This window comes from Neofelis nebulosa, chromosome 9 (assembly GCF_028018385.1).
Source record: "Neofelis nebulosa isolate mNeoNeb1 chromosome 9, mNeoNeb1.pri, whole genome shotgun sequence".
Taxonomy (NCBI): Eukaryota; Metazoa; Chordata; class Mammalia; order Carnivora; family Felidae; genus Neofelis; species Neofelis nebulosa.
The window spans coordinates 111,927,623-111,955,415 of NC_080790.1; the positions used below are offsets into that span (position 1 = coordinate 111,927,623).

General features: G+C 49.9%; 3 protein-coding genes across 9 annotated transcripts in view; all 3 read right to left on the minus strand.

The window, feature by feature from the left end:
• Positions 1-6,453: 6,453 nt before the first annotated feature.
• On the minus strand, positions 6,454-8,423 carry MRPS26 (mitochondrial ribosomal protein S26). Of its 2 annotated transcripts, none has more exons than XM_058685073.1 (4): positions 8,160-8,423; positions 7,915-8,061; positions 7,691-7,821; positions 6,454-6,960 (listed from the first exon to the last, which is right to left on the minus strand). In XM_058685073.1, exons 1-4 carry the CDS (start codon positions 8,369-8,371, stop codon positions 6,821-6,823), a joined length of 630 nt encoding a protein of 209 aa, XP_058541056.1. In that variant the 5' UTR covers positions 8,372-8,423; the 3' UTR covers positions 6,454-6,820. The 2 variants fall into 2 exon arrangements, with proteins under 2 accessions (XP_058541056.1, XP_058541057.1); XM_058685074.1 differs by having other exon boundaries at positions 6,454-6,966; positions 7,698-7,821; positions 8,160-8,419.
• Positions 8,424-8,518: 95 nt separating this feature from the next.
• Positions 8,519-12,723, minus strand: LOC131485505 (progonadoliberin-2). Its single transcript, XM_058685082.1, is given in 2 exon segments — positions 8,519-9,692; positions 9,812-12,723. Coding segments are annotated over 2 exon segments (519 nt in total). The 5' UTR covers positions 9,966-12,723; the 3' UTR covers positions 8,519-9,327.
• A 2,671-nt stretch (positions 12,724-15,394) lies between these two features.
• The window catches only part of PTPRA (protein tyrosine phosphatase receptor type A), a 164,016-nt gene continuing 151,617 nt past the window's right edge, over positions 15,395-27,793 (minus strand). For all 6 annotated transcript variants that reach the window (XM_058685055.1, XM_058685052.1, XM_058685051.1 and 3 more), the window contains 4 exons: positions 23,480-23,605; positions 23,249-23,400; positions 16,741-16,876; positions 15,395-16,008 (listed from right to left, as the gene is read on the minus strand). In XM_058685055.1, the coding sequence (XP_058541038.1) occupies positions 15,934-16,008; positions 16,741-16,876; positions 23,249-23,400; positions 23,480-23,605 (489 nt within the window). In that variant the 3' untranslated portion in view covers positions 15,395-15,933. The remainder of the gene's footprint in view (positions 16,009-16,740; positions 16,877-23,248; positions 23,401-23,479; positions 23,606-27,793) is intronic.

Sequence of the window (27,793 nt, forward strand, 5' to 3'; positions counted from 1 at the left end):
TTGGCGGGTATATAAATCAGCGCAGCCACTGTGGAAAACAGCACGGAGATTCCTCAAAAAATTAAAAATAGAATTGCGTATGAGCCAGCAATTCTACCACTGGTATTTACCCCTAGAAAACAAAACCACTAATTCAAAAAGATGCATGCACCCCTATGTTTATTGCAGCATTATTTACAATAGCCAAGACACAGAAGCAGTCCCAGGATCCATCGATAGATGAATGACTAAAGATGTAAGACACACACACACACACACACACACACACACACACACACACCACTGGGATATTACTCAGCCATACAAAAGAACGAAATCTTGTCATTTGGGACAATATGAATGGACCTAGAGGGTATGATGCTAAGTGAAATAAATCAGAGACAGAAAGACAAATACCATATGATTTCACTTATAAGTGGAATCTAAAAAAAAAGACAAAACAAGCACCTGGGTGGCTCAGTCAGTTAAGTATCTGACTCTTGATTTGGTTCAGGTCATGATCTCACAGTTCATGGAACTGAGCCCCACGTTGGGCTCTGCAATGACAGTGGGTCGCCTCCTGGGGATTCTCTCTCTGCCCCTCCTTCACTCTCTCTCTCTCTAAATAAACTAAAAAAAAAAAAAAATTAAAAAACAACACAAAACACTCTTAAATACAGAGAACAAATTGGTAGATGCCAGAGGGGAGGTGGGTAGGGGGACGGGGAAAATAGACGAAGGGGAGTGGGAGGCACAAGCTTCCAGTTATGGAATGGATACATCACGAGGATGAAGGGTACAGCATAGGGAATACAATGATACTGCAGTAGCCTTGTATGGGGACAGACGGCAGGTACAGTTGCGGTGAGCACAGCATGATGTACAGAGTTGTTGGATCACTGTATCGTCCACCTGAAACTAACGTGACTTTGCGTGTCATATACTCAAATTAAAGCAAAAATAGCACTCAACGTGTACTGAGCACTTACTGTGTTCCAGGCACTGAACTTAGCTTCACGTGAATGTCTCATTCAATTGCCACAACAATCTGATGGGTAGATACCAGTATTGTTCCTGTTTTACTTTTGAGGAAACAGACCCACAGAGACTAAGAGATGTTCCCAACGATACTTGAAGTATTAAGAGGGGGATCTGGGATTCAAGCCCAGGCAGATTGCACCAGGCCTGTAACCACCTGCAGCCTTGATTTATTCATATGGATTTCTGGATTGAAGCAGTGAGGGGGGCAATCAGGCAAACCATCTCCTATTTCTTGGAGAATTTTTTTTTTTTTTTTACCAGATCTGATTTTATTTTCATTATAAACTCACAGGAGGGTCCAGGAAGCTAAGAGGTGTGACTCAAATGAGCTCAAGTCACCCCCAGATCAGTTGCACCTTAACAGCAGTTAGTATACATGCAAAGATCATCCAAAATCAAACACAGATTTAAATTTCACCAGGTCAGGAACTGAAATACTGGAAATTTGTTACTAAAAATTTTCTCTTAGGCTTTGAATGTTACAGGGAGCAACAAAATATCCAGAGGGGAAAAAAAAACACGTGTCTCACACAAGGAAGTGACAGTCCCGACGAATGATGGTAAAAGGGGTACAGACAGCTGCTTTCAAAAATACACATTTTAATGATGATTTTTGCCAAATGTTAATTTGGAGATATTTTACACAAAACCCCTCTTGACAAATACAGTTTATACATTATTAGAAGTTGGAACTGAGCTATATTTGTTTTGGACAAAAATTACAAGTGTCAGAATGTTTTCAGATTGGAAACCAAGTGAGTGGGGCACCTGAGTGGCTCAGTCGGGTTAGGGTCCAACTTGGGCTCAGGTCATGATCTTGCGGTTTGTGGGTTCGAATCCGACATCCAGCTCTGTGCTGGCAAAGCCTGCTTGGGATTCTCTTTTTCCCTCTTCTCTTTCCCTCCCTGACTTGTGCTTTCTCTCTCTCTCTCTTAAAATTAATAAACTTAAAACAAAACAAAACAAAACCAAAGAACAAGGGAGTGACATATGGGATACCTGAATAGCTTAGTTGGTTGAGCATCTGACTCTTAACTTCAGCTCAGGTCATGATTCCAGGGTTGTGGGATTGAGCTCCTTGTTGGGCTCCGTGCTGAGCATGGAGCCTGCTTAAGATTCTCTCTCTTTCCCTTTGCCCCCTGCTTGAGCTCAGTCTCTCAAATTAAAAAGAAAAAAAAAGAAAACAACAACCAAGCGATATAGTTATTAATAACTTTTACAGAATTTCAGAAAGTATAAATCCCTAATTGTCAAAATATATTACTGTCTCCAAGTTCATTTCACTTTTTTAAAATTTTATTTTTTTAAGTGATTCTTTTTTAAAAATAGTTATTTTACTTTCGAGAAGGACAAAGCATGAATGGGGGAGGGGCAGAGAGAGGGGAACAGAGGATCCCAAGCAGGGTACACGTCGACAGTGGTGGGCCAGATGAGGGGCTTGAACTCGTGCAACATGAAATCACGACCTGCAACATGAGGTCAGACACTCAACCAGCTGAGCCACCCAAGGTGCCCCTTAAAGTTATTTTTAAAAATGTTTATATATTTATTTTAAGAGAAAGAGACAGAAAGGGGGGGGAGGGGCAGAGAGAAAGGGAGAGAGAGAAAACCAAGCAGGCTCCACACCCAGCACAGAGCCCCAACACGGGGCTTGATCTCATGACCAAGAAGAGATCATGACCCGAACCAAAATCAAGAGCTGGACGCTCAACTGACTGAGCCATGCAGGTGACCCCATTTCACCTTATTTTTAAAAAGTCCCTGCAGGGGCACTTGGGTGGCTCAGTTGGTTGAGTGGCCCACTTCAGCTAAGGTCATGATCTCATGGTTTGTGGGTTCGAGCCCCGTGTCAGGCTCTCTGCTGTCAGCATACAGCCTGCTGTGGATCCTCTGTCCCCTCCGTCTCTCTGCTTCTCTCTCACTCATGCACTCTCTCAAAGTAAATCTAAAAATCTTTTTAAAGATTGAAAGAAAAAGTCCCTGCAGTACAATTCTGCAGAGCTCGCTCCACATACTGTAAGTTGTGACAAACAGTGCCGCAAAGTTGTTCATCCATGATCCTCAGTTCCACAGGCGGCTGGAGGTCTGCACACCATATGCCCACACTTCCTTGCCAGCTGGCCTCCGTTAGGACAATAACCTAAAAGCCTCCGGCAAGGTTTGTTCTTGCGGCCAGAGGAAGGGTGAATCCACATTTCCCCTCAGCATCTGGGTCACCTCTTGCAGCCACAAGTGGCTCCTGCTTTCCTGCACGAGACTATACTTCAACAGCAACAGCAGCAGGTCCGCCAGCACCAGCCCCTGTGGGCTTGGGGTCTGGCAGGATGGGCAAAGGTGCGGTAGCCATGACTGACATCCACATGTCAAATTTCGTTTGTGTCTCAAACGCACAAGACCTTGACCACCCACCCGTAGGACATCACAGTGGCTATGGAATCCGTAGGCACAAAATCCCGCTCCTGGACCATCTCTTTCCCCCAGGGGCCAGCAATGAAAAGAAAAAATAAGAGTGTGAAAGAGAACACAACTTCCCAGAGGCTTTCAATCCCTTACCTGTGTTTTTACCCTCAGCAACGGGAAATGCCAAAGCATTTGTGGGTGATTATTGGCTCTGTGACCCACAGTGCCACTGTGGAGTACTGGTGAGGGTGGGGCCTATGCAGCTCTGACCTTGTCACTTTACCGAGGCCTTGGAAGCAGAACTATGAATTGGACCCCATGTTCTGTTTCTTGACATGGATGTTCACGTTTATGGATTATACACTTACTTGCAGTGAGGAAATACTTATCAAAGCGACCAAGAGAAACGCTGGTCTCGGGATTTGGGGTTGTAAATATCACTTCTGACTTCCTTCCTGGGAAGGCAAGGGAGTTGCAAGTTTGACTCTTCCTGCTGGAATCCAGAATTGCCTTATTTCAGCAGTCTGCAGGGCTTATTTCCCAGGGAGCCCTCTCACCTCTGCACTTGTCAGGAAAACCACCACAGGGTTAAGTTCCGGAGGGAACCTCCCGAAGATTTCAGGGAATATTGGATACCTGTAACTATATTCCACACAGAAAATTTGGAGTATACTGGAAAAATCTGGGGAATGACCTTAAGCTTGCTCAGGTCTAGCGTGGTCTCCTTGATAGAAGAGATTAAGGCGGCACCCGGTGCCCTCCGTGTGGCAAATGCACTCTACTCTTTTCCTGCCCACTCGGACTACCACAAGCAATTTGCCTTTACCTGGCAGCAGTATACCACTGCCACCCAGCCCAAGATGTGAGTAACTCTGCAGTTTTGTGGGCTTTTTGTTTGTTTTTAAGATTTTCTTTTTAAGTAATCTCTACACCCACCGTGGAGCTTGAATTTACAACCCCAAGATCAAGAGATCAAGAGTTGCACATCCTACTGAGTCAGGCACCCCAGTAAGTCCGAAAATTTGCTCAGCCTAATCCTCAAGACCTTGACCACCCACCCCAGGACATCTTGATGGTCCACTTCACTGATGTCATGTTGCTGATCTCAGAGAACTGGAAGGGGCAGTAATCCAGGTGTAAAACATTGATGCTTGCTTGGGGAGGTTAAGTCCTAGGGAAAAACTGGCCACCCAGCAAAGTTCCCCGGGCGGGGGGTTGGCATACTTACTGCCACCCCCCACCCCCAGCCAAGTGAAACACAAATTGCACTTGCCCCTCAAACCACCCTCACTGCCCCACTGTGCACAGAGCATGGTAGGGAGGCAGGCCTCTTCAAATCTTGGCGAAAGCACTTACGTTTGGGTATTGTTACCCAAATGCATTTACTGGGTAGCCCTCAAATCTACTATGCTCAGGTGGGGCCTTGAGCAAGAGAAGATTCTCTAGGAGATCCAGGCTCACATTGTGTATAGCAGACCCAAGGCATATTTGGAACTTGAGGTAAAACTCAGAAGAGCCCCTGGTGTCTTTGAGGCCATCAGGTTAACTATCAGGGTTCTATTAGAGATTAGGCATTCTTCCGAGGGACACCACCTAACTGCAGTCTGGACCAGGCAGGATACGATAACTTCCCTATGCACCTAATGACACTCTATGATCCATTAGATATAGGTACAGATGGGATTGGGCTTGATTTAACCTGAAGGTACCAGTAAGCTGCCTATCGGCGCCTATACCAGGAAGATGGGTGAAAAATAAAAACACCGAAGCTTGGTTTACAGGTGCTTCTGCATGACATACTGGCATCAGCAGTGAATGTTAAGGAATTACAGCCCCATGCAGGACCCTAAAGGACAGCTGCAGCCCAAGGGAAATAAGCAGCCCAAAGACAGAGCTTCAAGTGTGATACACTCTTCTCTGGTGAAGACAGACCGCTTGTGTCTGGATCCTGGTGCAGAAGGGCAGGGACTGAGCAAGAAGGAAACCGGATTTCCTCACACAGGCCATGTCCCATGTGACAGCTTACCAAAGGCTTCCACTGCAGGGGACCAGATGGTCCACTTCTTACCACAACAAAGCCCAAGGCTATGGGCACAGTTGTCAACCCATGGCCCACAGTGTGCACCCATCAGCTCTCACCTCAGAAGTTACACTGAGCACCTGCAATCAAGAACTGCACTGTCCTGTGCCTGGGCTCATTGCCAGGGAAAACATTAATCAGCCTGAGAAGGGAGGCCATTGCCGTCAGGGTGCAAGGCCCTGATGGGAGCTGGGTACAAGGCGATATAACCACTGGCCCTCTGCTTATACCTCTATACCTGCTTCCTCACCTAAATGTTGAGGGATGGCTCATATTCCCTACAACGCTATCATGTCTTAGGTGTTTCCAGATCGTCTCAGCAACATGGGAGCTGGCGAAAGAAACTAGGATTCTGTTCATTTTCCTCTGGCGGTAACTGGGCAAGTTCAGCTGAACGGTGACAAAGGGGCACCAGCTCTGGCTCTGAGAAACATGAGGACTTGTGTCTGAATAGGGGCCATAAATCTGTATGTTCACTTATTCCACCTTGTGAACTTCAATTACAAGTATTTCTGGTACCTGTAGGGTTTGGTCCAAGTGCTTGATAAGCCATACTGACCTTGTAAAGGTCAACCAGTACCAGTCTGGGGCATGGTCCAAGGAAGCTGGCAGTGCCAGGGTGCATGTGAGCCACTGAGGCCATGGGTAGAAAGAGCCACCAGAAGAAATGGGGTCTCCTCCTTGTCTTGTGTCTTGGGCACATCAGACCCTAGCAGCAAATCTCAGGGTCAGGCAGAAGCAGGTCTTTGGCTAGTGGTTAGCTTGTTTCTCAGGTACTGGGTGATACTTGATAATCTGGTTGGAGTCCTAACGCTCTAGCTCAGGAGCTGACAAATTTCTTCTGTAAAAACCCATGTATAAAATATTTTAGACTTTGCAAGTCAAATGTCGCTGTTGCAACTACCCATTTCTGCCACTGTAGTGTGAAAGTAGTCAGTGAACGAGTGTAGCCGTGATCCAATAAAATTTATTTACAAAAATAGGCAGCGGGCCAAGTTGGGCCCAAGGACTGTAATTTCCCAACCAGTCTTTGATGACACTTAGTAGACAACCTGGCTGCCTGAGGGGACTATGATCCATTCTGCTTCTGTGAGATGGAAACCTCTAAGGTCTGGTGCTTTGCAGAGTTGTACATGGGTGTAGAACAGGGCATTGTGTATGGGAGTTTCTGACCAAGTGGTGGGTGCAGAGGCCAGAATGTGAGGGTCACACCAGAATAGGCTGAGCTTCCTTCTTCATAAGAAACATCAACTGGTTTATTCCAGATCAGGCCCAACCCTCCTACCCCATACACACACGGTCCCTGGGTGGGCACTGTCCTTACTGGGCCCTTAAGAGCCCTTGTGCTGTGGCCTGACCACCAGGCCGTCTCTGGTGATGGCCCAGTTGTAGCTCTTCGGGGAGTCCAATGCTTCTTCCACCCGTGCCTCCAGGTTCTCTCGGGTGATGAAATTTTTTGCCTCCTCCTATTGTGAGAGAGAAGGCCAGCTGAATGGAAGTCTCCAGCACATGCCTGCTGCCTGCTGGCCTTTGGCCCACTAAGGGAGAGGCTCCAGCTCTCTTTGGATGGATGCCTGGAGCCTAGGACCTCTGTAGAGGAGGATCCCACTACAGCTACGATCCTGCGGACCTTCTAGTGGAAAAATATCAGGCAGCCTTACCACGTTCGTCTTTCTCAGATAAGAAATCGCACCAGTCGTGACAACCTCTGGACCTGCTAGGTGGAATCAGTTCCTCAATGTTGCCTCAATGTCCTTCTTAATCTCTCTCAAACTTGTCCTTCTCCTTCTGTTACTTTAATTCAGACCCCGTCCTTTGTTGCTGGATCACTCCTGACTGGTCTGCTTTTAAGCCTCATACCTGATATCCTAGCCTAGAACATAACTTCAACGACTTTATCGTCCGTAAGGCAAAATACGAATTCCTTGTGGAACCGGGGGTCCCTCCCAGATGCAGGCTTACCATCACCCAGGTACTTGAACACTTTCCAATGTCAACTCTTACTTCTGCGCCTGCCAGGCACTCTCCTTGCACGCCATCTTTCCCAAATCCTCACCTACTTGCTAACTCTCAAGACTCAAGGCTGTTCGCTCTCTTTGCACGCAGCCAGTGCCCCATTTCGCGGCGCCCAGGACTCCGAGCGCGGCCCAGGAGGAGCTCCCGCCCTCTAGCCCCAGCCCCTGGAGACACGGCCCACCTGCAGCTGCAACGCTTCCTGCTCCTTGAGCTGCGCCCAGGCTTGTGCCTCTCGGGCCCGCCGGGCCTTCTCCTCCGCCTGCCGCTGCTCCTGCTCCCGCGCTTCCTGCCGCAGCCTCGCTAACCTGGGGTGGAGGGCAATAGGCAGAGACTCAGTGCGTCTGGATCTTCCCCGCGCCAGCCAGCCAGCGGCCCGCCCCGCCTCCCGGCCCACTCACCGCAGCTCGTGCAGCCGCTGGTTCTCCGCCTGGTTCCAGGCCATCAGGTCGCGGTGCTCAGTGGCTTCCTGCAGAGCCTTGCGCTCTGTCAGGACCCCGGCCCGGACCTCGTGCATCTTCTTCCGCACCTCGGACACGAACTCAAGCCTGGGCGGAGACGCGCCAAAGTCGGCACCCTCTACGCCCGCCCGCTCGGACACACCGCCCACGGCGCAGACGCCCGCCTCCCCTTAAGTCGTACACACCTGAGGGCGCGCACCGTCTGGCGGTACTGCCGGTAACGCTCCGTCAGCACGAAGAACTCTACAGGATCCACCGCAGGCGGGGTCGTCACGCGCCCGAGCTTGGACTTGGCCGGCGGGTCATGGCGGGTCTTGCGGCCGCGAACCGGCTGCAGCAGCAGGGCCCAAGGCCCGCACGGGGGTCTCGCGCCCAGGACCCTCAGCGCGCGCAGCATGGCCCAGGATGCCCCGCGTCCGGCGCGCCGCAGGGCATCACGGGGCCCGGAAGCGGGCGCGGGGTACCACGGGACTCGTAGTCCGCGGGCTCCGCCTCCCACCTCCTGGATCCGGGTCGCGGGGAGCGCACCTGCCAACATCTGCATCTACCCCTCAACGTCTGCGTCCGCCCCTGGCCCGCTGGCTCTGGCTTCGCCCTTCCTGCGAGACCTGCCATGACCCGCCCCGTGTCCCTCCCGCCGGCGGGCCCGGCCCGCGTCCCTCCAGCCCCCCGCGCGGGGTAGGGTCTCAGCGCGGGTGGGCAAGGGAGGGGACGACTGAGAGATCTCGAGGCAGTAGCTTCAGGGAGTTCACATCGTTATTGGAGGGCTGCAGGGCGCGGCGCTCTAGGTTCGGTCTGCGCGGGGAGGAAGCGGGCATTTTAGCAGATGCCCTGGCAGCCCAGCTGCGACCTTGCCCGCCCCCTCTCCTCCCGACCTGTCCCCGCGGAGCTGGACGTGGCCTTCTGGCGGACGCGCCTTGGCTGCTAGAGGACCCAGCGTGGGCGCTCTGTAGCTCCTTGGGTGTTGCCCACCCTTAACCTGGTATGTGAAAGCCTGAGCTCACACCGACTTAAACTCGGTGATAAGTTTTTGCCTTATGGGAATTTACCACTTTCTCCTTCAGTTAGCGCCCTCCTGGTGCACTTTAAAATAAATTTGCAAAATAGTAGTAATCCATCTCTGCACTTGGTCTTCTGCAATCACTAAGTCATTGCTAGTGCAGTGACCACCTGGTTCTGGGCCCCCTTCTATTAGTGTGAGTTCACACTCCTCATCTCTTCCCACTGGGAGACACACTGGGTTCTCCTGATGATGAGAAAGAAGCCTAGAGGATCCCGCTACAGCTGTGGTCTTACTTATGGAGGTTTTAAGCACAATTGTCTCCTCCTACTCCACTAATGACTTCGAATCTTTTACTTTAACATAAGTATCTTATCATAAATTGTTCCGAGAATTCTGGGAAATAGGAAGAATAGCAGATGGCATCTGGCTGTGTGCCTGAGGGTGCTTTGGCAGGGGGCGTCTCTGTGTTTTCTCATTACCCCCTCTTCTGTCCACATAGCCCAAGTCCTTGGCCATAATGGCCCCTGGTGGCCAATGCCTGGGCCTCTCTCTGTACTTACCAGCAGTGTCTGCACCAGGCGCTGCTTCCTGTGGAGGGACCACCAGCCTGTGGTTCTGGCCTCCCAGGGCACACTGTTCTAGGGAGCCAGGGCATCGTTTGGGAGGTTATGGGCAGCCTTGTCTGGTCTGCTTGCTGCAGTGCCCAGGACCCTTCCTCAGAAGGGAGCGGAGGCTGTGGCCTGCCCACTACCCCATCCCAGGCTCACGGTAGGTGAAGGAGCCCCACCCAGCACCTTCTTCCTCCCACTCAGGCTGGGGAGACCCTTAACCTACCTGGGAGCCTTGGGACATGCTGTGGGTGCTGGGGTGAGCTGGAAGCCCGCTTTCCTCTGGGGTACCAGCCCTGGGACCAGTGCTGAGCCTTCGAGTGTCCAGGGTGGGCAGTCAGCAGCAGCAGTAGCAGAAGGCCTAGCCTGCAGCCGGCCATGACAGGGCTGCTCCCACGGATAGTGGACAGCACTCAAGAAGGCGGATACTTCCATCCACACCTCCTTCCTTTTCTTCCAGGGTCCCCTTGGACAGCTGGCGCTTCAGGGGCAGCTTTAGTGGTTCCTAATGCCCTTCCCTCTTCTGCCACTGCTCCTCATCCCAGGAGTCCAGGGATCTGGACCCCGGAGGCTCCAGGCAGCTAGCCTTCTCCAGACCCCCCCCCTCCCCCCCGGGCATAGAGGATTCCAGCCTTGCCAGCTGAGGGCCCTTCCTGGTCAGTCAGGCCTACCCCTCCTCCCATCAGGGATTCCAGAAGTAGAAGGTTGGAAAAAGTAACAGAGACTCGGGTCAGGGGAGCCCTCCAAGAGACAGGCAGCAGTGTAGGGGCACTGGGGGCACCTGGTGCACAGCACCCTGCCTTTTCTCTGTGGTTTGCCATCTCTCTTCCATGGCAGTTGGGGATGTGGAATGGATGTGTGGTGGTGACAGGGGCAAGTGTTTTTACCCCTCGTCCCTCCCACACTAGAGGCAGCAGGCATAGAAACAGTGTTGGGGAGAGAAAGGGAAAGGGCTCTTTTTGGGGCGTGATTCATGGGTAAGAGGGACTTGGGAGGGAGAAGAGGAACAGAGTGCCATACACCCAGGACAGACTGCCATCCAGGAGTCCCAGCCCTTGGGGGAAAGCAGCCTCTTCACTCACGGAGGGAAAGCTGTGGAGGAGGAGGCTCCTTGAGGTGGCTCCTCCAGGTGACAGTGGGATCCCCAGGCAGCCAGCTCTGGGATTTATGGTGACTCCTCCCCCTGTTCCTGGTCCAGACTCCAGTGACGTCTCAATGAAGGGAGGGGGAGTAGCCTGCCACCCAACACTCTTCCCTTCCCAGTGCATGTTCCTAGCCACTGGCCCTGGGGTCACCAGACAGATTGCTCCCGCTCCCTGTCTTCCCAGGGATCTGAGATGGTAGGACTGCTCCAGCCGGGCCACGCCCTGAAGAATCCTCCTCCCACTTCCCAGGCTGCATCCTCAGGCTCCTGCCCTTAGGCCTACAAAGCCCTCAGTCTTCCCTGACCCTAAAAGGAAATTGTGGCCCGGAGGCGGCAATGGCTGGGGACCTGTGTCCCACCCAGTTGGCAGCCTGAGTGGGGAGTCAGCAACCTGTGGAGAGGTCTGGGGGAGGCCATGGGGACCTAAGGGCTTGTTTGCTCAACTGTAAAAGGGGGTGGATGGAATGAACCTCATCCACACACCTGAGCACCAGGGCTGGGTCGCTCTAGATGGAGGTAGTTTTGGGTGGGGCTTCTCTCTCCTCCCTGCAGGCCCATGAGAGGGCTCAGCTCAGGGGGCAGTGTAGCATCTGTGGGCCTATGAGCAGGGGGTAGGAATAATCTTTCCTCTCAAGGTTCCAAGCCTTCCCCATCCTGTGCTCAACCCAAGGCTATTCATGGAGTTTGGCACAGCTCACCTAGACACTTGAAACATGCCCCTGCCTCTCATTCTGTGTCAGCTCAACTTTCCACCACGGACCAGCTATTAGCTTTCCACCAGCTATTCGCCTGGAGCGGGGGCGGCGGGCAGAGGCCTGTTTACAGGGTTAATAGGCAATTTCTGCATTTGGGCTGAACAGCAAATGCAAGGGCCAGGGTCAGGCTTGGTGGCGTGGTGGCCAGTCATTAGGAGAGCAGGTGCGTCAAATCCGGAGGCAAAGATGGGGGAGGGGATGGCATAACAGGCACCAGTTATTCATGGGCGCCCGGACTTCAGCTTCCCATGCAGGAAGGCACACATCAATTTCCAAACAACGTGTGGATTGTATGTTCAGTGAAATTGTTTTGGAAAATACTTCGTTCCTATATGTGTTGGTTAACCAAGTAATTTTTAGGAAAAACATTTGTTTTATGGTTTAGTGAAAATGATTCCTTTGAGTTCAGTAAACTAGCTTAGTTCTGGTTTGGGTTTACAGAATGTTTTATTCAAAGTCCCTTGTGTTTATTTTAAAAGAGGAATGGGGAGCCTTTATTTTTTCTGTAGTTTGTTTGTGGTTTTTCCTAAAACATCCAAACCAGAACTAAGCTTCCCAAAGGATGCTCTTGTTCCTTTCTTTCTGGCCACATACATAGCTTTTCAGGAACATTTGCTGTCATCTTCCAGACTGTAGACTCTGGAATTGATCCTCATATCCCTCTCAGCAGGACACAGAAAGCCATGTGTTCACCACTGAGCAACTAATGCTCGGTCCTGAGGATAGGACTTCATTCCAGTCTGGGAACTGCTTGTAGCCGGCTGGGAAAGCAGAGGCATAGAGCAGTGTGCTCGGGTGCTGCTGGAGCACAGAGGGGCACAAAGCCCTGAGCAGATGGTCTGGATGAAGGATGACAGAGTTAGCTGGAGTCCGCACACAGGGCAGCAGCGGTGCTCCAATATAAGGAACAAAATGGAGAAGAGTCAACACAGGAACTGCCGGCAGGTCTGGATCTGTGGGCTAGGGGTGGAGGGAGGGAGGCGCAGAGAATGCTGGAAGGCTGGAGGAAGGGACCGAAGACTCTGGAGAGACAGGGTGAACCCCTGGGCATTGGGAGTGTGAGACAGGTGCCTGTGGGTCACCGCGTGCAGTCACGTGGCAGGAAGCCGACCTGGAGCTCAGGGTTGGAGAAGAGCTAAGGGGGCATAACCTACAGACCACAGGAATGGCCAGTCTCTGAAGAAGGAGAAAGGAGGAGCAGTGGCTCCAGAGTGAGGATAAAGTCAGAAGGGAGGAACTAGTGGATCCTCGGGAATTGGAAAGAAAGGAATCTGTGGGGATGAACTATGGAAGAGGTGAGAGTGAGTCTATCATAAAGGCAGAAGACTTTAGGCCTGGGGCAAGTGGTGTTTGTTTTTTAAATTTTTAAAATGTTTACTTTTGAGAGAGGGAGAGAGAGTGCGCAAGTCAGGGAGGGGCAGCGAGAGGGGAATAGAGGATCCAAATCAGGCTCTGCTGTCAGTATGGAGCCTGATGTAGGTGCTTGGGCCCACGAACCAGGAGATCATGACCTGAGCTGAAGTCAGACGCTTAACTGACTGAGCCACTCAGGCACACCCCCCTCTTTTTTTAAATCAAAGACTTGTACATTTGGTGGTGGTCAGAGGGGTGTTGAAGGGAACTGAACGCCCAGGAGGGTGCTGACTTGATGAAGTGAGGTCTGAGCACGGTGGGCACTGGATGCCTCGCCCTCCCCCTTCTGAGAAATCTGCACTGGCTCACACTCCCTGGGGCATAGCTAACTAGCTGGGAGATGGGCAACGGATGAAGCAATCACCCTTGCCATTCTCACACGACTGTGTGGTGTGAGCCCTGATACACTGCTCTTTAGCCTCGACTAGTTCCCGTTGGGTTTATGTCTCTTGCAACCGTGCGAGGCCTGCTTGAAGATGTCTGTTAAGCAACCAGTGGTATTTAAAATACTGGCCTAGCCACCAAGCAAATCAGCGTGGACTCCAGCAGAAAGCTGCCAGCCCACACTGGTGAGTTGGTAGAGGTACTCAGTCCTTCTGTAAAAACCCTTGTAAGCACTGGTGTGTAAGCTGCTCAATGCCAGCCCGAGCAACAGGAGGTAGGCAGCCTGGTGGGGGTAGCGAGGCAGCACAGGCATGAGAAGGGCTCTCCTATAAGTTGGCTATGTAGCTTGTTGACCCCAGCCTGCCCTTCTCCATCTGCCAGGAGGTAGCCTGCAAAAAATCAGGGTCTCCTTCCCAAACATGGCACCTCTCCTCAGAAATCCTTCAGATTCTGTCTTTGCTTAACTTATGCTTCTTTGAAAACCACTGAGTTGGGGCGCCTGGGTGGCGCAGTCGGTTAAGCGTCCGACTTCAGCCAGGTCACGATCTCGCGGTCCGTGAGTTCGAGCCCCGCGTCAGGCTCTGGGCCGATGGCTCGGAGCCTGGAGCCTGTTTCCGATTCTGTGTCTCCCTCTCTCTCTGCCCCTCCCCCGTTCATGCTCTGTCTCTCTCTGTCCCAAAAATAAATAAATAAATAAATAAAGAAAGAAAGAAAGAAAAAAAAAAAAGAAAACCACTGAGTTTTAATTTATTGCCCCTTGGAGTTCCTTAGTTCTTACAGAAGGACCGAGTACTTCTGACACATACTCACCTCACAGAAACTTCCAGAGGTTGTCTGTCATGGTGCCCCTGCCTCCTGAGGATATCCTGAATATGTGGTGAACTTGGCTTCCATCTTGGAGCCAACCCATCTGTTCACCTGGGCTCTGAGGCCTTCTGTAATGTGGCTCTGTATGACTTTGCCTCCTTTTGCTCATCCAAATTCCCAGCATCCCTTGGGTAGCTCAAGTCCCATCTCCGCCAAAAAGCACACCAGCAATGACCTGAGTGTGCCTCCACGGCCCAGGATGGAGTGCCACTTCTCACTCCTGACAGCCTGAGTAGCCCAGGGCCTACCCCTGCTTCTTGAAAAAGGCCCCACAGGCCACAAGACTCTCTCAGCCTCGCACTGAGGCTGTCGCAGCTGTGGCAACCAGTTTACGTTCCCATCAGGAGCTGCTCATGAGGATGAGAGGCAATGAAGAGACCCACCCTCCCAGCTGTGCCAATCAAAGACTACGTTTCCTAGCAATTCTGTTGTCCTATGGTACAGCCTAGGACTAAGTTTTAGCCAATGGGGTATGAGTGCAAATGGAAAGAAGGCTGTAGGAAGCTTCATGTCCTTAGAAATGAGGTTGCTTGCTCTCCATCTTCTTTCTGCTTCTCCATGGGAAAAGACAGTGATCCAGCTTCAGCCACAAGGACAAGAATAACATCCTAAAGGGACACTGGGACCACAAGATGGGAGGACACTAGGTCTCTGGACTGGGCACACCGTTACATGAGAAATAAATGAAACATCCACCTTATTTAAGACACAAAAGTTAGACGCTTTTGTGTAATACATCAGGCTTGATACCAAGTTGGGATCGAAGACTCCCATCACCCTGGTCTCTGGGTCTGAGGCACTTGTCATAAAAAAGTCCAAATATGAAATGAAGTGAAATTTTGTTAAATTAAATGAAAGCTATTTAACCCAGTAAGTGTGGATATAGAGGCTTATCCTGGGCAAAGCAACACAATCCAGAGTTTTGTAGCAGAATCCAGATTGGCCTTACTTAGCCAGTTACCTCCTCTCTCTTCCATGCCCCGCGCTAGGCAAACAGTGGGGACCCTGGCCATGTTCCCAGGGAGTGAGGCTGGCTGGGATCACCGCACCAAAGACGTGCTGAGAAATGAGACATGGGTCCTGGCAACTAGCCAAGAGCTGGAGAGGCTATGTGGGTCCGAAAGGAGTCGTCGAGAAGACTACGGCTTCTGAGACCAGCTGAGACAGCACACTGAGAGCAGGGCCAGGAGTGGCCTGGGAGAGCCCTGGCCCAGCTGCCCCACCCCAGACAAAGGGAGACGCTTCCTTAGGGAGTCAAAGCTTTTATTACCTGATAATCCCTAGTGTGGTGCCAGAGATACCGCTCTGGTCCCCTTACTCCCCACAGTGGGTTGTGAGTGGTGGGGGAGGGAGTAGAGAGGGGAGGGATTATTTACAGAACAGGGGGGGTGGGGGTAGGCACCAGGACAACCAATTTCCTCAAGAGCTCTGAAAACTTTGTGCTTATTTTCTTAGTTGACACTGAGCTACCTGGAATGAGTTTTGTGTTTCTTCTTCAGGAAAAGATGTCTAAACCAAAGAATAATACAGCCCAACTTCCAGGTAGAGGATTTCACGATATCAATCCAAACATCACACTATTTAATTCCCCAATAAAACATTGGAAAAAGGACTATCAGTGCTAACACATTTACATATAAAATCTCCACCTAATAGGTAATAGAAGCCTATGTACCAATTTCTAAAACAGTTATAAGATATATACACAATTTTGGGTATATTAACAAAACAGAATATTACAAAATATTAAAGGCAATTTTCCTGTCCACCGGGTCTCATCGCCTCTTACTTGAAGTTGGCATAGTCTGAAAATGCGTCAATATATTCCTGCACCACCTTGTAGCAGAACTCATACTGTTCCTGGAGAGCACAAGGAGGGAAAAGCCAGGGTTACTGACAAGAACAAGGTACCTGCAGTTCCTGACAAACCTATTTTACAAAAAATGGAAAACTGAGAGGAAATGAACGTTTTTGGACTTGCACCTGAGCCCTGACCTGCCTGTACTCTCCTTCTGGGTTGAGTACAGCTAATTTCCTCTGGATGGAGGTGAGCTGAGAGGAAGATGTCGTCCTAGGCCTACAGTGGTCAGACGTGAGTGTGCCGGGCTGGCAAACCACGCAAGCAGGGAGACGGCTCTGTGGGGCCCACACCTCACCATGATTGCCAAGCTGCAGGCGCCCTGGCTCTCAAAGCCTCACCAACTCCCCGAACTCTTAAAATGTATTTTTCTTTCCCCTTCAGACATGTCTCTCGGAGGTTCAGGGACCCTTTTGGATGCTTATCCCCATACTCGGTGGTTACTGGTCACCGAGACAGTCAGGAGCCTGAACCAAAGAAAGGAAGCACTCCTGAGACTTCCCACGCCAGGACCCATGGAGCCCCGTGGGGCACCCAGGCACCCCCTCTAGCCTTCAAAGAGCCCGCTTGGTTCTCTTACTGGTGGCAGGGCTGTGCCTCTCTGCTCTCAATGCCCGCAAGGCTCATTCTGTATGGGACACCTTAGGGAAGGAGGGGCTGCTTGGAAAAGCCTCCCCCTGAGATGGCCCCGACAAAGAAGGGCTGTAGATAGGGAGGTGGTATGGGCAGCATACCAGTGTCTGGACCATGTGTGGCCTCTGTAGCCGCAGGCTCTTGACGGTCTGGAAGACGTCCAAAATCCCCTCTGCTTTCACCCGTTCCAGGACTGTGCTTAGGGCACAGAAGGTCCCCGTCCGTCCTGCCCCTGCGCTGTAATAGAGCAGATGCACTTACCACATCTGTTACAGCCCACTGTGCTGATAAGGTGAAGACAGTGGCAACGAGCACATAAAGGCCGAGGGTAATGGTGACAGCTCCTGGGAAGGGCTGTCATCTAACGGAGCTGCTGGGGTGGGTTGGGGCAGGAGGCCCATTTGCTCCTCTCCAAGTAAGCCACATGCTCACTCTGCTCTGAGGAGGAAGTGGCACCCCAGCTGTCCTTCCTGCACGGCCCACTTTGCCTGCTGAGGGACTTGCCCACAGGACAGCGAAGAACCTCACACATACCCCCCTCCTACCCAGCACTGAGCCTTCACGGTCTACCTGCAAATGTGCCTGAGTTGCCCTGACCTGCTGCTCACTCATGTTGGGATTCTAGTCTTGTCTTTCCTCTCCTGAGAAACCCTGCCCCTCTGTGCTGGGGTGTGTGTGTTGATTCTTTTCTGTGTCTCTCATTTGCTTCCTAAGTCCCAGGAATCCAGGCTCTGACCATGATATTATCTGCCCTGTTCAATGTCATCAGTTGCTTCAGCAGACCTTTCCTGAGGGCCTGCTGTGTGGCAGGGGCTGTGGAGGGGAGCAGTATCCCCATACAATATGATATGCAGTGTGGGAAAGAAAAAGAGGAACAGGAGTTCTAGGCAGGGTGGTTGGGGAAGGTTCTCTAGTAGGAGGTCACATGAGCAGAGACCTGAAGAAGGCGAGGGCCAAGGCCCAGTAGCTGTCTGGGAGAGGAGTATCTTAGGCACAAGGCAGGATGTCCAGGTGTGGAAGCTGTGTAGCTGGATCTGATGGATGGACGGACGGACAGAAGGAAGAAGCGTGGTCGGGGTGAGGTGAGAGCCCTCAGATCATGTTGGGATTCTAAGTGATGTGGCCTGACTGAAGTTTTAAAAGGGTCTCTCAGGCTGCTGTGTTGAGAACAGGTAGGAAGGTGGGACAGGGAAATCAGCGAGGCCAGTATAAGTACTGGGAAGAAGGGGTGGTGGCTTAGAGAGGTGCTGGTGGAGGGAGTGAGAAATACTTGATTCTGAAACTGCTTTCCATGTAGAGCAAGGTCGAACATGAGATGTGCATGGGTGAGGAAATAAGGAGAACAGTATGGCTCCAAAGCTTCTCATAGGAGTTAGCTGGGGGATGAGATGCCACTTACTGACTTGGGGGAAGGCTGTGCAAATAGAAGGCTTAGAAAAAAAGACCAGAAGTTCTTATCTGAACCCTTTAAACTGAAGATGCCCAAGTGGAAATGTTGAGTAGGTAACTAGACATATAAATCTGGAGTTTAGGGGAGAGGGTGAACCAGTGATGACATGTGGGAGTTGGGATGAAAGCCAGGTGACAAGATGGGCTCACAAGAGGTCCAAGGACGAGGCCCTGGACCATGGATGAGGAGGAATCAGTCAATGAGGACACAAACCAGGAGAGAAGTTATACTGAAAGCATTCCACAGAGAAGTGAGTGGTCAACTGTGTTTGATGCTGATGAAGGTCAAGGGTAATGAGACAGAATGATCTCTGGACTCAGCAACGTGGACGTCACAGGTAGCCCCCACTGGGGCGGCTGCAATGGAATGTGGGAGGAAAGGGGTTAACTGGAATGGGACAGAGAGAGAGAATGAGGAGAGAGGACCTGGGGCGTTAGTCTGGACAAATCTTTTGAGAAGCTTTACTATTAAGGAAAACAGAGAAACAGAGGGCTACCTGGAAGAAATTAGAGGTAAGAGTTTTGTTTCTTTAAAAAAATTTTTTTTAATGTTTATTTATTTCTGAGACAGAGAAAGACAGAGCATGAGTGGGGGAGGGGCAGAGAGAGAGGGAGGCATAGAATCAGAAGCAGGCTCCAGGCTCTAGGCTGTCAGCACAAAGCCCGACGCGGGGCTCAAACTCACAAACCGTGAAATCATGACCTGAGCTGAAGTCGGTCGCTCAACCGAATGAGCCACCCAGGTGCCCTGAGGTAAGAGTTTTTAAAATATTAAGATGGGGGGCGCCTGGGTGGCGCAGTCGGTTAAGCGTCCGACTTCAGCCAGGTCACGATCTCGCGATCCGTGAGTTCGAGCCCCGCGTCAGGCTCTGGGCTGATGGCTCGGAGCCTGGAGCCTGTTTCCGATTCTGTGTCTCCCTCTCTCTCTGCCCCTCCCCCGTTCATGCTCTGTCTCTCTCTGTCCCAAAAATAAATAAAAAATGTTGAAAAAAAATTAAAAAAAAAAAATAAAATATTAAGATGGGAGAAATTATAGCACATCTATATGAAGATGATAGTTATCCAGACAGTTATTCAGAGGAAAACCTGATGATGTAGGATACTGAAGTCAAGTCCTGAGGAGACAAAAGCGGATGGAACTGATATCCAAGTGGAGGGTGTGTGTGGCAGACAGGCCTCACCATGGCCCCCACGATCCCCCATGATATCTTCTGTTGTTCATGCCCTCGTGTGATCTCCTCCCCTTGGGTGTGGGCAGGACATGTGCTGTGCTTCTAACCAACAGATTTATAGCAAGCGTGATGGGATGTATATAACTACACGTATATGATGTTACACGGGATCATAATGCCTGTTTTTCAAGGAGACACTCTCTCTTTTGCTGGTTTAGAAGAAGCCAGCCGCCACACTGGGAAGGTCCATGTGGCATGGAATTTCAAACAACAGAGGGCCTCAGTACAGCCGCCTATAAGGAACTGAATGCTACTAACAACCAGGTGAGCTCAGAAATGGATCCTTTGGGGCGCCTGGGTGGCGCAGTCGGTTAAGCGTCCGACTTCAGCCAGGTCACGATCTCGCGGTCCGTGAGTTCGAGCCCCGCGTCAGGCTCTGGGCTGATGGCTCGGAGCCTGGAGCCTGTTTCCACTTCTGTGCCTCCCTCTCTCTCTGCCCCTCCCCCGTTCATGCTCTGTCTCTCTCTGTCCCAAAAATAAATAAAAAACGTTGAAAAAAAAAATGTCATGCTGACATAAAAAAAAATAAAAAAAAAAAGAAATGGATCCTTCCCAATCGAGCATCAGATGGGACCGCAGCCCCAGCCAAAACCTTGCCTGCAGTCTTGTGAGACCCTGAAGCGCAGGACTCGCCTAAGATGTGCTCAGACTCCGGACCACAGAGACTGTAAGCTAAACGTGTGTTGTTTTAAGGTGCGGAGATTAGCAATAGATGGTTAATGTAATGGGCTACAGAGAGAGCTCAGACAACTCATCCACTGGACAGGAGGGATGCAGGGTCCACAGCACCACGGCAGGTGGATTGGCAGCTGTGGTGGTGGGAGCCTGTGGGAGTTCGGATTGCTTCTCTTTTCTTCGTCAAACAGAAATCACCGTCCTCTCTTAAGCGTGAGGACAGAAGAGGCAGTGGTGGTTTTAGGTTTGAGAGGAGGTGTGAAATAGTCATACAGGACAAAGTCTGGCAAGCTTTTCTATCAAGGGCCAGATAGAATACATCATAGGTTTTGCTGAGAAAAGACAAAATCAAGATGTAACAGCGCAACTCTGACTTCTTATGTGCTGAGCAGCAGTGTGAGGTGAGGAGAGCACCACGTGTGGTCTCAACTCTCTTGCTGGAGCACCAGAGCAGCCAGTACAGAAACAAATGGGCACAGCTGTGTTCCAATAAAACCTTATATGGGGGCACTGAAATCTGAATTTCAAGCAATCTTCAGGTCATAAAATAGTCTTCTTTTGAGTAAAAAAAATCTTTAAAAAATTTATTCATTTGTTTTTGAGAGAGACAGAGCACGAATGAACGAGGGACGGAGAGAGAGGGAAAAGGACTGTAGAGCCCCAAGTGGGGCTCGAGCTCAGCTGAAGTTGGGGCTTGAACTCACGGACTGTGAGATAGATCATGACCTGAGTCGAAGTCGAATGCTTAACTGACTGAGCCACCCAGGCGCCTCTAGGATTCTTTTGATTTAAAAACCAAAAAACCAAAAAACCAAAAAAACATTTAAAAATGTAAAAACAGTTCTTAGCTTGCAGACCCATATAAAACTAGGTGGCAGGCCAGATATGGCAGTGGGTCCTAGTACGTCCAGCCCTGGTCTAGAAGCGTGGAAGGTGCGGAAGGACAGCAAGGCAGTGCTAAGGGCCCACCATGAGACCAGTGGTCAGGAACATAAAATGAGGCCTGTAACCCAGTGCTTTTCTTCAGCCACACTCAGCTGCACGGTGCAGACGCAGGGTAGCTAGAGAATTTGGAGTTTGCCAAGAGAGGGTGACCAAGGGAGAGAAAAAAGTGTAGGGAAAGAAGTGTTTATCTGGGCAGGCCAAGAAATCCTTTTTCCTTAAAATTTTTATTTATTATTTTCTAATTTAATTTTTAAAGTAATCTCGAAACCCAACATGGGGCTCAAACGCACAACCCTGAGGATCAAGAGCTGCATGTTCCGCCAACCGAGCCAGCCAGGCGCCCCACCAAGGAATCCTTTTAATTTTGCCAAAATCCAATGGATAAAAAGCCACGCTGCACTATTTTCATCCTCATTTCTCAGAATATTACTAGTAAAGTTTAGCATCTTTTCATGTTTACTATCTGTCTATAGTAGCTGGTGCACTTGGCCACTTCTTCCTTAAGATTTCTTTCTTTTCTTCACTTTTTTCTTTTCCTTTCTTCTCTTTTCTTTCTTCCTCTTTTCCTCTCCCTTTCCTTTACCTCTTTCTTTCTTTCTTTCCTTTCTTCCCTTTCTCCTTCCTTCCTTCCTCCCTCCCTCCCTCCCCTCCTTCCTTCCTTATTTTGAGAGAGAGAGAGAACAAGTGGGAGAGGGGCAAAGAGAGAGGGAGAGACAGAATCCCAACCAGGCTCCACAGTGTTAGTGCGGAGCCTGATGTGGGGCTCAAACTCACGATGCATGAGATCATGACCTGAGACAAAATTAATAGTTGGATCCTTAACCAACTCAGCCACCCAGGCGCCCCTTTACTTTTACTTTTTTTTTAAAGTTTATTTTGAGAGAGAGTGTGCACATGAAAATGCAAGGGCAGGAGGGGCAAAGAGAGAGAGCGAGAGAGAATGTGAATGGGGGAGGGGCAGAGAGACAGGGACAGAGAGAATCCCAAGGGACTCAGGGCTCGTTTTCATGATCTCGAGATCATGACCTGAGCTATGCTTATCTGCCTGAGCTGCCTAGGTGTCCCCTTCCTTAAGATATTTTTAAGTGATCTCTACACCCACGTAGTGCTCGAACTCAGGACCCTGAGGTCAAGAGTCTCATGCTCTACCCACGGAATCAGCCAGGTGCCCCCCAACAGAAACCTACGTTCTTTCCCTATCTCTCATTCGCCTTGCTCACAAAACAATAAGTCTAGAGGATTAACCCATACCCAGTATATAAGCAGACTCCTCATTAATCTTTGCAGCTCTGTAGCATGAGATGCATCAGAGCTTATGGAATCAGTCCCCTATTAATGTTTAGATAATTTACAACCTTCCTGAAGCACATTCACTGGATACATTCCTAGGAGTTCCTTTGCTCATTTTTCTATCTTTAAAACTAATTGGCAGGGATTTATACTCTAGTTTTTCTTCTCTTTTAAGAGTTTTTTTTTTTTTTCTTCCTAACTATAAAAGCAATACAAACTCATGGTAGATTTTTTTTTTTAGTAAAATGCAATCAAACATGCCCCAAACAATTCACCTTCACCACCCCCGCCTCAAATGAGTCCCCTTACCATCTTCTGTCAGTGACACCAACTACTATCAGTAACCCCGTTTCACACTTGGGATGTATCCTACACCCTGGACTCCTCTTCTCTTTCACAACTATGTTTTTAGTTTTGTTCATTTTTCTTCAAACTGTTTGAAAATAGTTGCCCTTTTCTCTTTTCCTGTGTTTCCTTTTTTTTTATTAAAAACATTTTTTAAATGTTTTTATTTATTTTTGAGACAGAGAGAGACAGAGCATGAGCAGGGGAGGGGAAGAGAGAGAGGGAGACACAGAATCCGAAGCAGGCTCCAGGCTCTGAGTTGTCAGCACAGAGCCTGACATGGGGCTCGAACTTATAGACCGTGAGATCATGACCCGAGATGAAGTCAGATGCTTAACTGACTGAGCCACCCAGGTGCCCCTCTTTTCCTGTGTTTCTTAAGGAGGCCAGACCCTCACCCCCACATTGTCCAACTGGTCTCTCCACTGTCAGTCTCCCCTGTTGCTCTCCTGTATCCCATCACGCTCTCAAATGCTCCCCCTGCCCAATATCTTAATGTCACCGATTCCCTAGCACTTAATGCGAAGTTCAAACACCAAGACGCTCTTATCATCTGGCCCCGTGCTGGTCGTCAAACTTGACTGCCACATGCTCACCGGGATGCTCACGGTCGCCTCCCCTGCCTGCCTCTCGTCACTTTCTCTGCCCCTCAGAGGGCTGGGGAGAGTGGTACCTGCAGTGCACAGTGATGGGGTGGTTCCCTGACTGCTGCTGCTGCTTCTGCACGGCTGCGATGATGCTGATCATGCCCTTTCCGTCGCTGGGGATGCCCACTTCGGGCCAGCCATGGAAGTGGAACTGCCGGATCTGCCGGCTCTTGTTCTCCTTTGGAAGAAGGGGGATCAGAGATGCAGGGCACCGTGGCTCTCCCCGTGGGAGGAGGCGCACCCACCGGCCACCTTACCCTGGTGTTGGTGACTAGGAGGTCTCGGACGGTGTAGCTCTCACATTCCTCCTCCTTCTTCAGCTCTACTGTGATATCTCCATAGGACACTACTCCATCTGAGGGCCAGTACTGGGCACATTTCTCCTGGAGAGACAAATGGGAGAGGTGAGGCCCTCGGGATATGATGTGTGGCAGAGGCAGGGCTGCCTTCTGAGGTGCCTGGTCCCTTCTTAGCCAGCTCTTACTGGACACACTTCATCTCCAAGGTACCAAAACCTCAGTGCCATTACATTACTTAATATCACTCCATTTAACTTCTGATCCTCACTAGGACATCTATAGCTGACCCTTGAACAACACGGGTTTGAGCTGCATGGGCCCATTCATATACAGATTCTTCTGGATAAATACAGTACAGTGCAAATGTATTTTCTCTTCCTTACAATTTCCTTAATGCCATTTTCTTTTCTCTCTAGTTTATTATGAGAATACAGTATAGAATATGTAAAACATACAAAATATGTGCTAATGGTTTATGTTACCGATAAGTCTTCAGGTCAGCAGTAGGCTATTCATTACATTTTTTTGTTTTGTTTTGTTTTTTACTTTTTTTTTTGAGGGCAAAGGGAGAGGCAGAGGGAATATATATATATATTTTTAATGTTTTTATTTTATTTTTGAGACAGAGAGAGCAAGAGCATGAGCAGGGGAGGGGCAGAGGGAGACACAGAATCCGAAGCAGGCTCCAGGCTCTGAGCTGTCAGCACAGAGCCTGACGTGGGACTTGAACTCACGGACTGTGAGATCATGACCTGAACTGAAGTCAGGACACTTAACCGACTGAGTCACCAGGAGCCCCTATTCATTACATTTTTGATGAGTCAAACGTTATAGACAGATTTTTTTTTCTCAAAAAAATTTTAAGTTTATTTATTTTGAGAGACAGAGCAGAGGAGGGGCAGAGAGAGAGGGAGAGAGAGAATCCCAGGCAGGTTCTGTGCTGTCAGTGCACAGTCTGATGTGGGGCCCAAACTCATGAACTGTGAGACGGTGACCCGAGCCAAAGCCAAGAGTCAGACGTTTAATTGACTGAACCACCCAGACACCCTGGCAGATTTTTTTTTTTTTTTAATTGAAGTACAGTTGACACGCAGTGTTAGTTTCAGGTATATGACACAGTAATTTGGCACATCTATACATTATACTGTGCTCACCCAAGCATAGCTACCATGGTAGCTATTACGATACCACTGACTATATTCCATATGCTATAGCTTCCATCCCTGGGATATACACAGATTTTTTTTTTTTAAATGTTTATTTTTGAGAGAGAGCAAGCGAGCAGAGGAGGGGCAGAGAGAGAGGGAGACACAGAACCGGAAGCAGGCTCCAGGCTCTGAGCTGTCAGCACAGAGCCCAACGCAGGCTCATTCATGAGATCATGACCTGAGTGGAAGTCAGATACTCAACCGAGCCACACTGGCACCCCATCATCCCTTCCCTCTTTATCTTGTTTTTGTTCTTTTTTGAGAGAAAGAGACAGACTGGGGGAGAGAGAGGGAGAATCGTAAGCAGGCTCCATGCTCAGCACGAAGCCTGACACGGGGCTTGATCCTACAACCCTTGGACCATGACCTCAACCAGTCGGCTCAACTGACTGAGGCACCCAGGAGCCCCTCTTCTTTATCTTTTGATCCTGCAATGGCACCCGCACTGCTGTCCTTGCTAGCGAGCAGGAGATGGTTTATGGCCTGTCTTGCTGGCATCTGGCTCAATTTCCTCCACAGCTCCTTGTGGGCAGCGACTGCCACTTTTCATCTTTGTCTCCCCGGCACCTTGCGCACTACCTGCATGTGGTAGGCTCTCAGTATCTGGTAAATGAATTTGTTCAATGCTTGCAGAATGAGTCAGGCTATAAATACATAAATAAAACAATATAGTTATACTGTCCATTTCTTCAGAGCATTTCGGTGAAGATCTCGGATACTTCACTACTGGCAATTTTAAAATCCTCAACCACGAATGTATTTTACATTCACTGGGAAAATTATGAGAAGTAGAAAAATAAAAATCACCAAAAGTCTCTCAGTCCAAATAAACTAATCATTAGAAGTCCATTTTAGTGACTCTTCTTGCTTTTCGTATGTGTAATCATTCATTACCCACTTTATAAATGATGTTGAGCTCATTCTAAAACACAGAATTATTAAAGTGGTGGATCACAGCAATGTCATAGACTAGTGCTTTTCCACAATGTGCCCACTGGGGGCCCTGGGGATGCCTTGGGGGTTGGGGCCCTGGGACCTCTTCTCAAGAAGAACAGCTTAAAAAAATTCTAATTAAGGCTCTTAAGCAAGAGATTATGTTGGTTTTTAGGGCATTAGTGAGTGGAATGAGTTTTGCTGCCATAGTTTCCTCCCAACACTGCCTTTACACAGCTTACCAGCTACGAGTGAAGACTGGAACTTTAAAACCATTACCAGTGCTAAGATCCAAATGGGCTTGAGAGAAATGAAGTGTATGAGCTAGAATCACAGTATGACTAGAAAAAGAAATAGTACGGACCCACAGTTGATGGCTTTCAGGTATTTGAGACCTTAGTGGTGAGGCACCACAGAGAAGAAAAGGAGCAAACTGGAAGGAGGCCTCCAGGGATACAGAGTTAGGGAACTAAGTTTTGAGGGAGAAGGCTCTGGAATACACAAGAACGGCTCCAGTTTAGAAATCTCCTGGGGTGACTTTTCTCTGGGCCAAAGGAGAGGAACCCCCTTCCTTAAGCAGGCAGAATGGGGACCTGAGGAATCCAGAACAGGAACCAGCAGCCGCACCTACTGATGCCCAGGGCTACAAAGGCCTTGGGATCCTGCTGAGGAGGGAGATGTGAGCTGGAGACCAGGCCTGTGCAGAACACAAAGCAAGGGCAAAGGTGGGACCCCCCCCTCGCAGGGAGTAGGCTGTGACCCATCTCAGAAGCCATGTTCCACTCAGCAGCTAGAGGGCAGAAGGGAACGAGGGAAAATGGAAACTGTATTTAAAATGAGCAAGGGAAACTGTGAGGAAGAACAATGTAATTCAAGTCTTGGGACTGGATATCAATATGAAAGGTTCCTAAATTTTGTATGCATAGGTAAATTTCCCCTCAAGATCTCAGGAAGCCCCAAATGGACTTTAAGCAGTGACCACAGTTAGGTTTATGTTTTCAAAATGATCTCCGGCTGCCATGTGAGGTGACTAAAAGTGGGTGGAATGGAAGCAGGTAGACAGGCTGCCAGGCTACTTCAGTGGTGCAGGTGAGGAGACGGTGGTTTCTAGGACGGGTCAGTAGTTACACTAGAGAGAAGCGGATATGGTCAGCACAGGTCAGACCTCACCGGTGTGAGGAGTGAGGAAAGGGGAGCGATGAAGGGAACTCCTAGACTTCTCCCTGAACAACCGGGTGGAAGGCGGCACCACCTACTGAGATGGCAAGACTGGGGTGGACTAATATGGAGGAAGGAGGAAATCAAGTTTCATCTGGGCCAGGTGGAGTTCGAGATCCTCAACGGAGAGCCATGTGAAGATATCGGGCGGGTACGTGGATACACAAGTGGGAAGAGGGGGCTGGGTTAGAGACACAGATTTGGGGAACTCTGGCATATAGACAGCATCTCAAGCCACAGGACTAGATGAGGTCCTCAAAAGATAGTGTGTTAAGACAAACTACAGAGGGTGAAGGCCTGAGTCGAGGACACCTCAATGATTAAAAGGTCATGCAGAGGAGGAGGTGGTCACAAAGAAAATGAAAGGAACTGCCAGGCCAGTGAGGGGGTGATATTATAGAATTCAAAGGAAGAAAGTGTTTTGAGGAGGCGGGAGGCGTTGAGTGTTCAGATGCTGCAATAAAAGGACCAGAGAGACAAGAGAGAAGAAAGGTCTTTGGAAGGGCAAGAAGGCAGTCACCAGTGATCCTGACCGAGAAGGAACAGGATGAGGACAGAAGTAGAAGGGAGGAAGCCAACTCCTCAAAGGAGTTGTGCTGGGAAGGAAGGGGTACAGAGAGACGGGGGGCAGAGGGAAGGAACTGTGGGACAGGAGAGAGATTTTCATCTTGTAAAGACAGGAAGTGCAACAGCGCGAAGGCTGGTTGGCATAATTGGGTCGGAGAGCGCTGCAGCAACACACTTGAGAAGGCGGTGGGGGGCGGGGGGAGCCCGGCACAGTGGACAGGTGGACAGAGAGGGGCAGGGACCCTCTCCCGCTGCAACAGGAGAGAAGGAGAGAGAATGCCTACAGATCTGAGGAGGCTGGGTGCTTGCAGGAGGGAAGATGAACCTGCTCTTGTCTGATTTCTTA

Coding starts and splice junctions, on each gene's coding strand:
- MRPS26 (XM_058685073.1), bottom strand. CDS start 8,371: ATGCTGCGCGCGCTGAGGGTCCTGGGCGCGAGACCCCCGTGCGGGCCT. Junction 7,822..7,914: donor CAGCGGCTGCACGAGCTGCG/GTGAGTGGGCCG, acceptor CCTCCACCCCAG/GTTAGCGAGGCTGCGGCAGG. Junction 6,961..7,690: donor GTTGCAGCTGCAGGTGGGCC/GTGTCTCCAGGG, acceptor CAATAGGAGGAG/GCAAAAAATTTCATCACCCG.